The sequence below is a fragment of the Solea senegalensis genome, unplaced genomic scaffold (genome assembly GCF_019176455.1).
Source record: "Solea senegalensis isolate Sse05_10M unplaced genomic scaffold, IFAPA_SoseM_1 scf7180000015782, whole genome shotgun sequence".
Classification (NCBI taxonomy): domain Eukaryota; kingdom Metazoa; phylum Chordata; class Actinopteri; order Pleuronectiformes; family Soleidae; genus Solea; species Solea senegalensis.
Genome location: NW_025321450.1, coordinates 25,703 through 36,484, shown reverse-complemented (window position 1 = coordinate 36,484; position 10,782 = coordinate 25,703). Strand labels below are relative to the sequence as shown.

General features: G+C 42.2%; 2 protein-coding genes across 2 annotated transcripts; one reads left to right on the top strand and one right to left on the bottom strand.

Annotated features, from left to right (window-relative positions):
- Positions 1–18: 18 nt before the first annotated feature.
- LOC122762533 (transcriptional coactivator YAP1-like) lies at positions 19–2,200 on the bottom strand. Its single transcript, XM_044017739.1, has 3 exons — positions 2,131–2,200; positions 1,564–1,794; positions 19–727 (listed from the first exon to the last, which is right to left on the bottom strand). Exons 2-3 carry the CDS (start codon positions 1,765–1,767, stop codon positions 524–526), a joined length of 408 nt encoding a protein of 135 aa, XP_043873674.1. The 5' UTR covers positions 1,768–1,794; positions 2,131–2,200; the 3' UTR covers positions 19–523.
- A 2,274-nt stretch (positions 2,201–4,474) lies between these two features.
- Positions 4,475–8,611, top strand: LOC122762530 (angiopoietin-related protein 5-like). Its single transcript, XM_044017735.1, has 8 exons — positions 4,475–4,705; positions 5,804–5,984; positions 6,090–6,193; positions 6,285–6,378; positions 6,478–6,581; positions 7,701–7,821; positions 7,910–8,095; positions 8,172–8,611. Exons 1-8 carry the CDS (start codon positions 4,637–4,639, stop codon positions 8,489–8,491), a joined length of 1,179 nt encoding a protein of 392 aa, XP_043873670.1. The 5' UTR covers positions 4,475–4,636; the 3' UTR covers positions 8,492–8,611.
- Positions 8,612–10,782: the final 2,171 nt, after the last annotated feature.

The following is a 10,782-nucleotide window of genomic DNA, read 5'->3' as shown; positions in this document are numbered from 1 at the left end:
AAGTGACTGTGAACACACGACAAGTCTCAACACATCTGCAACCTGACAGAGGACGAGGCGTGAGACACACTGTGTGTCTCTGACCTGCTTTACCTGTACGACCAGCTGTGCATGCACTGGTAACCTGCAGTAACCTTTGACAGGAAGTCACTCTGGTTTAAAGTTCTTCTTATTCTTCCCTCGGCTTTAAATGATGTTAAAAAAGAAATAGTCTTCTTATAAAGGACAAGAATAATCTTTATATTGAAAGTGATTGATGTCACATATCTGTTAAATGATCCAGAGGTAAAATAAATAACAATTCTGCTCATTTAGTCTTTAAAGACTTTTGTCACCATTTTATGAACTAAAATGACTTTTTTCTGAGAATTTTAAACGATGTCGTGTGAAACGACATGAAACCACAGGAAGAGTTCATGGTGTGGATGAGTTTCCCTGTGGTTAGCATCGCCACACACACACACCACAGTGGGCAAGGGTTTCATCAATGATGACAGGATGAATCATCAACAGTGATAAGCTCTTACTTGAGGAAGTATCGTTGGCCCGTAGACGTCTTGGCCATTTCCCAGCCGTGTGGGAGCGGCACGTCGTCAGGGACGACAGGCGTCGCCGCCACATCTGCTGCCTGAGTGGAGAGAGTGTTCACGGGCAGCGAGGCCGGCGACGAGTGAGCGCGCACGTGATGAGGAGTCAGGGAGCCACACACGCCTCCGTCTGAACTGGCCTGACAAGACACACACACGCACAACACAACACGAGACACACACAACACGACACAGCAGAGACAGACCAGAGACAGAAGGACAAAGCATCAGAAGACGATGTTACTGTTAGAAGAGTCTAACCTTTGACCTTTCTTTACATCCCGATTATATTACATTGTTTGAGCTATTATTTAAAAAACAAAGTAAATTATTAACTTTTGGGATTGATTCAATATTTTAAAGCCCTTTGTTTAAGTGATTCAACTAAAACAGACAAGTCCTCACTCCTAATGCTCGTTCCCTGATCTGTTGAGAAATGATAAATAATCATAGATTTAAGATAATTATTATTTCCAGGACACTTTAGAATTAGTAGTGAATTATTGTAAAGTAACAGATACTTTTTTTCTGTAAGTAGACAAGCAGAGAATTGAACCCACAACCTTCCAGTTCAAAGACAACTGACCCTACCACTGATCCACCATGGCTCAATCGTAAATGCTCACTTTTTTAACACTTTTACTTCAAAACTTGAGTACATTTTATATCAGAAAATGACTTTTGATACTGAAGTACAGTAAACGTCTTTACTTACGTAATATTGTAAAAAGTGACTTCAACTTCTACTGAAGTCATTTTCTGGTCACATACTTGTACTTTTACTCTGTAAGTATGACTTTAAAGTACTTTTACTCTAGTACCTCATACACAGTCTGCAGAATTGTTGTAACTGTAACTTCAGCTGTGAGTTGAGGGTGAATGAGGGTGAAAACATGAATAAGAGACAGTGGTGACACTTGTGTAACTGTTACAGTTCTGAATAGTGATCAGTGATCGATCAATAATCGATCAGTACTTGTCTGGAGTGTCCTCGCGGGTCGGGCTGTCTGAAGAACGAGTCCGGAAGCTTCCTCATCCTCATGGGCAGCGAGGCCGGCTGACGGCTCACTTTACTCGGGTTCATCACGGCGTTGAACAGAGCCTCGAGCTCCGTCTGCGAGTCCCCGCGCACGTGCACGATCTGCTGCCCGGCCGGGGGCGCGCTGCGGTGCGCGTCCATGATGTCGCCAAAGTTTTGGAGCAGAATCTGCGTCAAAAGTGCAAACACACACACACACGGGAAACAACACACACGGGAAACAACAGACACACACACACGTTACACACTGTTAATATTGTTTTGTTTACAGAGCCTGTCTGAAACCAAGCCTTCCTCCTCCTCCTCCTCCTCCTCCACCCCCACCCTGGTTTAAGTGTCCGCTGTTGTGCGTCTATTTCTGGCGCTAACAGCTCGGAAAACGCTCAGCTATGAGAGGAAAAACACTGTGCGCACAAACAGGTCGAAGCAGCGCAGTTTTAGCGCAAAGATCACACAAGTTCAAATGAATCTGAGCAGCGTGTAACAGAGTAACCTCCCACATACCTTCAAGCAGCCACACCGTCTCCCCCTCTCTCTGAGTCTCTCTCTCTGAGTCTCTCTCTCTCTGAGTCTCTCTCTCTGAGTCTCTCTCTGAGTGCTCTCTCTCTCTCTCTCTCTCTGAGTCTCTCTCCGTCTGTATTCCTGCAGAAAAAACTGCAGCCGGGGAATAAACACGCGCAGAAAAGCAGAAAAACTCTGATTTCCGACGCAAACGTTGCCCTGAACGCGTCGTCACTGTGCGCGTGAGTTTATAAAAAGTCTTCGGACGAACGAGACTTCGCTTCAGCGCGAGCTCCAAACTTTTTTTTTTTCACTCTCGAGTCCAGATTCATGTGATAGTGCTGAGAGGCGGGGCTGCAGGCTTCAAAGCTGCCGCAGCTGCATCGGAGACACATTTCAGGCCAAGGACACACACGCGCACGCGCACACAAACTTGGCTTTATGTGTTTGTGAGGACACATCTTTGACCTAAACCATAACATCACACTTAAGTGCCTTAACTTAATCCTTAACATTTACCCTTAACCTTAACCCAGTGTTCTACAGTAACAAATACTTACTGTACACTGTTAGTGTACAACACCCCCCCTCATGAGGTTGTGCCTCATTAGAACAAGGTTTTGGTCTCTGTGATCACTTCCTGTGGACCGGGTTAAGTTTACATCACAGCTGAGATCTGTGTAAGTGTATTACAGTTCAATAAGCATCAATAAGTATGTTTAAATAAGTGTATAATAGGTTTAGAATGCAATCATTTGGTTTTCATAGCCTTAGAAAAAGCCTTTAAAGAAGCCTTAGAAAAAGCCTTTGATAAGAGCTTTGTGGAGGCCGTGCTCATGTGCTCATATTAGTTTCTGTTTCATTCTCATTCACAAATACAGAACCACACTTTAATCAATATAAATCATTGTAAACTGTACATTTGAAATACATACATAAGTACATGTTTTCACGTACTCCTGTCATGTAATGTTCGCCAGAGGACTGTAGATGGCGCTATTTCACCATAACAACACAGTCTTAATGATGTAATGATGCACAGATTTATCTTCATCTCTGCATCAGGGAGTTTTTCACCAACATCACTGGGATTTATATAAAATAACAAAGAGAGAACGAGAGAAAGAAAGAAAGAAAGAAAGAAAGAAAGAAAGAAAGAAAGAAAGAAAGAAAGAGAGTAAGAAAGATTCAGTGAGTGAAATTGTAAAAGTAAAATTATGTCAACATGAATTCAGTATGATGATTAAGTGAAGTTTGACCTAAAATAAATGAGAATCAGATGCTTTTATCCAAAGTGACTTACAAGAGAGGAATAAACTACAGAGAAGAGCAGGGGAGGGGCTAAGATGCAGGGGAGGGGCTAAGGTAAGAGCTAGGACAGAAGATGCTCTTGGAAGAGCTTCTTAATTAAAGAAATAAGTGACGTCATCATATTTGACAGACGGAGGAGGATTAAAGTTGCAGTGCGTGTTTTTTGTTGTTATTGTGTTATCATTGTGTCTCTGTTTGGTCTTTGTGGACAGACTTTATTCATCTGTCTGTCCTTCATCCGCCAGTCTGTCCAGCAATATTAAAATGAACTGAAATCCTTTATCATGTGACCGTCCTCTACTCGAAACCTGAGCAGCGGTGAAGGTTAGGCTGCATTTGATGTGGTGGAGAGTTGAACTGGCAACCCTACAGTTACAAGACAAGGTCCCTTTCCACTTGGCCACAGGGTGACCGATTACTATCAGATGTAACTGAGGCAGCGTCTATGTGTGTGTGTGTGTCACATAAAGAAACAACGTTACAGAGTGAAACAGAACATGTGACTGACATGAATCCTCTGTCTCACACACACACACACACACACACACTGGGCTGCTTTACTAGAGCATGTAACCTGGCACAGATGTGGGGGCCCCGGGGCCGTCACACATTCCTCTGTCTCTGACCGTGGCTGTAGACTCACACAGGTTCACAACAACAGCCGCTCTTTTCTTTGGCTCACACTGCACAACTTTTCCAAGGAATCCAAGAATCCACAGCCGGCATGGCTCCATCCAGCTGGACTGTTGCTGGAATGTTGCTGCTGCTGCTGCTGCTGCTGCTGCTGCTTATTAGAGCATGAGCAGTAGCAGCAGCAACTGCAGCAGGGAAAGTGTTGCTCACATCTGTTTCTCGTGCTGGTGACAGGAAATAACCTGTAAAACAACAAGTAACAATCAGCACACTCAGCTGCTCGTCAAACTTTTACCACCAGCACATTCTCTCACAGAGCATGTCGTCATGGCGATTTACAAGGAAAAAAGGAGTGGAAAAGTGGGAGTGATGATGGAGGTGGAGAGAGACAGAGAGAGAGAGAGAGAGAGAAGTTTGACAGAGGAGACACAGCAGAGACCAGAGGAGAAGAAGGATGGACGACGTGTGAGGGGAAAAGTGCAGACTCTGTGGAAACTGAAGCATAAATGAAGGAGGAGTCCAGAGATTATAATCCTCACTCACCCTCAGACACAAGACTGACAAGATGAGGACAACAACGACGACGACAACAACCGTCCTCCTGCTGCTTCTGCCACAGCTGCTCTGCTCCACAGTATGTACCCCACACACACACACACAATCATAGATGAAGGAGATTAGATTTCAGCATCTTGAGCGTTAATCTGTATTTTCTATTACATCAACAAAAAAAGCCTATGTTTCGTGTCATATAACATTTAAGATAGTGATCACTGATGCATTACTGTAAACACATATATATAATAAATACATACATTAAAGGTTCTGTAGTAAAAGTACATCACATATATAAAAAGGAGTTGTTTATGTTTAAAATGTGTTGTTAAAGTGTTGATTTGAGGAAATCTGTTAAGAAGTTCTTGTAAAAGAAATGAATGAACTGACAGTGTTTTACTTTTAAATGTAGAGTAAACATTAAACATGTAAGTGCAGTATATGTAGTGATTAACTGTGAATATTATATTTGAATAAGCTGTGCTTCATTATTTTAATGTATGAAAATCACAAATATTTCATTTAGAAATGTAAATAAATTGAGATTCATTTCTTAATTATTCTAAAATAGTTTTATCTCCTGTGTCAAAATCACAGTGAACCAAATATCGTAAAATAAAAGTCTCACATCTTACCTTTCTGTGATTGACACAGAACATGTGATGTTTATATTCATATGTATATTCATATTTATATTCATACATTTATATTTATATTCATATTCATATACCTTTATATTTATAGTCATATTCATATACATATTCATACATTAATGTTTATATTCATATTCGTGTTTATATTTATATTCATGTTTACATTTATATCTATATTTATATCTTTATCTATATCTATATTCATATTTATATTTACATTTATATTCATGTTTGTATTTTTATGCATATTCATATTCATGTTTATATCTATATTTATATTCATATTCGTGTTTATATTTATATTCATATTCATGTTTACATTTATATCTATAATTATATCTATATTCATATTTATATTTACATTCATATTTATATTCATGTTTGTATTTGTATGCATATTCATATTCATGTTTATATCTATATTTATATTCATATTCATGTTTACATTTATATCTATAATTATATCTATATTCATATTTATATTCATGTTTCTATTTACCCGTCGCTCCTCTTCTTGCTCTCAGGACACTGGACGCAGCAACTCTCGTCATCAACAGTCAGAAAACATTCACAAGGATTTCTCTGAAGCTCCTGTCAAAGGTCACACACCTGCTGCAGGGGTCAAAGGTCAGGGTTGGGACACTTGCTCTATACCATGTGACATCACTGTCAAGCTGCTGCGAGACGAGAAACATTCAGTCTGTGGTAATTTATCTTCATCATCCTGTCACCATCATCATCATCATCATCTGTTCATGCATTAATCCATTCATGTGTGTGTGTGTGTGTGTGTGTGTGTGTGTGTGTCAGGTCAGCTGCAGCAGTCTCTGCTGACGTTTGGACGCAGCACCAGGAAGTTGATGAGGGATGTGATGGAGGAGCAGCAGAGAGCCTTGGATGTCCTCAGCACCCAGGTCAGATGTCCGTCTGTCTTCATCTGTCACTCACACAGAGGTTCTGGGCTCCTGATTGGCTGTTTGGCTCACAGTTGTGTCACATGTCCAGGTCACAGAGCTGATGAGCAAAGTGCAGATGCTGAGCTCTGAGGTTCAGAGGAGCAACACAGAGATGTTCTCTGTGAAACCTGTGCAGTCCCACGGTAACACACACACACACACACACACACACACACACACACACACACTCTTTACATGTTTTATAAAAGGTTCTGATGAAGTCATATTTGTTTGTCACGCAGGACGAGACTGTAGCGACATAAAAGACACTCTGATGTCTGTCGTCCCAAAGATCCCCAGTGGTATTTACATCGTCCACCCAGAGAACACGGACTCTTCATTTGAGGTGAGAGATTTGTTTGTTTGTTTGTCAGAGTTTGAGTTTGAGTCAGAGTTTGAGTAAGAGTTTGAGTTTGAGTCAGAGTTTGAGTTTGAGTCAGGATTTGATTTTGAGTCAGAGTTTGAGTTTGAGTCAGAGTTTGAGACAGAGTTTGAGTCAGTGTTTGAGTTTGAGTTTGAGTCAGAGTTTGAGTCAGTTTGTGTTTGAGTTTGGAGTCAGAGTTTGTGTTTGAGTTTGGTCAGAGTTTGAGTCAGAGTTTGAGTTTGAGTCAGAGTTTGTGTTTGTGTTTGTGTTTGAGTTTGAGTTTGAGTCAGAGTTTGTATTTGAGTTTGAATTTGGGTCAGAGTTTGGTCCAGAGTTGGAGTCAGAGTTTGAGTTTGAGTCAGAGTTTGAGTTTATGTTTGAGTTTGATTTTAATTTTAAGTCAGAGTTTGAGTTTGGGTCAGAGTTTGAGTCAGAGTTTGTGTTTGAGTTTGAGTCAGAGTTTGTGTTTTGTGTTTGAGTTTGGGTCAGAGTTTGAGTCAGAGTTTGAGTTTGAGTCAGAGTCTGAGTTTATGTTTGAGTTTGAGTTTGATTTTAATTTTTAAGTCAGAGTTTGAGTTTGGGTCAGAGTTTGAGTCAGGTTTGTGTTTGAGTTTGAGTCAGAGTTTGTGTTTGGGTCAGAGTTTGAGTTTGAGTCAGAGTTGTGTTTGAGTTTGAATTTGGGTCAGAGTTTGGGTCAGAGTTTGTGTTTGACTCAGAGTTTGAGTTTATGTTTGACTCAGAGTTTGATTTTAATTTTAAGTTTGAGTTTGAGTTTGTGTTTGAGTTTGAGTCAGAGTTTGTGTTTGAGTTTGAGTCTGGGTCAGAGTTTGAGTCAGGATTTAAGTTTGAGTCAGAGTTTAAGTTTGAGTCAGAGTTTGAGTCAGAGTTTAAGTTTGAGTCAGAGTTTAAGTTTGAGTCAGAGTTTGTGTTTGAGTTTGGGTCAGAGTTTGAGTCAGAGTTTGTGTTTGGGTCAGTTTGAGTCAGAGTTTGTGTTTGAGTTTGAGTTTGAGTCAGAGTTTGTGTTTGAGTTTGAGTTTGGGTCAGAGTCAGAGTCAGAGTTTGGGTTTGAGTCAGAGTTAAACACAGAAGTGTCTCCTGCAGGTCTTCTGTGAGATGGACTACATGGGAGGAGGATGGACGGTGGTGCAGAGGAGAACTGATGGACTCACTGACTTCAAACGACCATGGACTGATTATGTGGATGGATTTGGAAATCTAGCAGGTTTGACTTGCATGTTTTACTCATGAAGCAGACAGAAGATGTTGGGTCTGATGTGTGTGTGTGTGTGTGTGTGTGTGTGTGTGTGCAGGAGAACACTGGTTGGGTCTAAAGAAGATGTTTTACATTGTAAACCAGAAAGACACGCGCTTCCAGCTGCACGTAGCTCTGACCTCGAACACTGACGTCACCTCTTATGCATCATACGATGATTTCCACCTGGACAATGAAACTCAGTTCTTCTGTGTGCACCTGGGTCGATATGCAGGAAGTGCAGGTACTGAATCACCTGACTCTGTTTTACTCACAGTGCCTGCTCCGTGATTCCTGTGTGAACGTCTGTCTCTGTGCAGGTGACGCGTTCCGCGGCTACGAGCAGGAGCAGAACCAGGACACGGCTCCGTTCAGCGCCTCAGATGTGGACAACGACGGCTGCAACCCTTCCTGCTCGTTTGAGAGCCGCACGGTGGAGAGCTGCAGCGCCCAGCACAACCACACGGGCTGGTGGTTCAACCAGTGTGGTCTGGCAAACCTCAACGGCTCTCCAGAGGATGCAGACCAGAGCCCAGGGCAGAGGACACACATACTGTGGGACACGTGGAGACAGAACGGTGTCCCTCACACCATCAAGTCTGTCACCATGAAGATCAGGAGGATTACAACCAATAACTGAGGACAGAGAGGACAGAGCGAGGACAGAAAGAGGAAAGAGAGAGGACATAGAGAGGACAGAGTCAGTACTGAATAGAAGAACCTGAACCATAAAGTTTTAATAAAACTAAACAGAAATGTTGCTTTTGTGTAACTTTCATTGTTTCTGAGTCTCAAACCTCTAATGTCACAGACCATAATATCTCCTCTAACAACATTCCAAATCTTCCTGCAAACCATGAAGTTAAAATATTCAAATGTCCTTGTTCCAGTCTGGACTGAAAGCATCAAAGTGAAAAAGCAGAATATTGGCAGCTTTCATTTGTAGTTGTGACTGAGAGGAATTTTTCCATCTGGGAAACTTCAGTGCAGCTCTCACTTCCAGTCTGACACTCATGATTATTATTACAGTCATATTATTATTTTAACCACTGACCATGTTACTGCACACAATAAGCAGACAGAGAATTAAACTAAATTATTATAATCACACACAAATGTCTCTCATGTGAGGAAACAATCTGAAGTGTGTAAACATGTAAATATGACGTGAAGCAGCAGCTCATTCCAGCCTTCACCAGCAGATGGTGCTGTGAACAAACAGTCAGGCTGTATTCTTTTGATTATCTGAACAAGAAGCTCCTTAAAAACCAATAAACGCTGATTTCTGTATAAACATAAGAAAGTTAACACAGCACACATCACACTCTGAAGGCTCTGAAGCTCTGAGTCTCTGAAGCTCTGAAGCTCTGAGTCTCTGAAGCTCTGAAGTTCTGAGGCTCTGAGTCTCTCTCTGAAGTTCTGAAGTTCTGAGGCTCTGAAGTCTCTGAGTCTCTGAAGCTCTGAAGTTCTGAGGCTCTGAAGCTCTGAAGCTCTGACGCTCTGACGCTCTGAAGCTCTGAGTCATTACATTACATTACATGTCATTTAGCAGACGCTTTTATCCAAAGCGACTTACAAAAGTGCATTTAAACATTTGGGTACATATAAGAGCTAGAAGTAATTAAGAGCTTCAAGTAGATCAAACTATGAAGTGCTAGTTATAAGTGCGATGTACAAGTTTTTTTTTGTTTGTTTTTTTTTTCGTCTTAGTCGAGGTAGAGTCGGAAGAAATGTGTTTTTAGTCGGCGTCGGAAGATGTGGAGGCTTTCAGCTGTCCGGATGTCGATGGGGAGATCGTTCCACCATTTGGGAGCGAGGACAGTGAACAGTCTGGAGTTCTACGAGTGCCTCTGTGATCCTCTCAGTGAGGGGGCAGCGAGCCGGTTTGTCGATGCAGAGCGGAGTGGGCGGGCTGGGGTGTAGGTTTTGATCATGTCCTGGATGTAGGCTGGACCGGATCCGTTTGTAGCATGGAGTCTTGAAGCGGATGCGAGCAGCTACAGGAAGCCAGTGAAGGGAGCGGAGGAGCGGTGTAGTGTGGGAGAACTTTGGTAAGTTGAAGACCAGTCGAGGTGCTGCATTCTGGATGAGTTGCAGAGGTCGTATGGCGCAGGCAGGAAGACCAGCCAGGAGGGAGTTGCAGTAATCCAAGCGTGAGATGACAAGAGCCTGGACCAGGACCTGTGCCGCCTTCTGGGTTAGAAGAGGCCGAATCCTTCTGATGTTGTGCAACATGTATCTGCAAGATCTAGCTGTTACAGCAATGTTGGCAGTGAGGGAGAGATGGTCGTCAAGTGTCACACTCAGGTTCCTTGCGGTATGAGAAGGAGTCTCTGAGTCTCTGAAGTTCTGAGGCTCTGAAGTTCTGAGGCTCTGAAGCTCTGAAGCTCTGAGGCTATGAAGTTCAGAAGCTCTGAAGCTCTGAGACTCTGAAGCTCTGAAGCTGTGAAGCTCTGTAGCTCTGAGTCTCTGAAGCTGTGAGGACACTGTGAGGACACTTTAGGAGGCTCTCACAAGTCTCATCAGTATGTCTCATTAACACACTGAAGTTGTACAGTATTACCAGACAGACAGACAGAGGTTTCCATGACTTCAGAGGACATCATATTGACTTGCATTCATTTCCTGTAGACTTACTTTAACCTTAACCTTACTTACTTGTGCCCTAACCCTGACCTCTGACCTCTTCACCTTAAAATGTACATGATTTAAGTGATGGGGGCTTGAATTTTGTCTCCATAAACAAGACGAGTCCTCATGATGTGAGTGTGTCAACAGACTTAGGTCCTCACAACACAAGGAATACCAGGTGTGTACACACACACACACACACACACACACATTCTTGTACAGCAACCTTAATGAGTACACTCCAGCCCCTAAACTTAACCTTCAGAACTACTTACCTAACCCTTAACTCTACCCTTAACA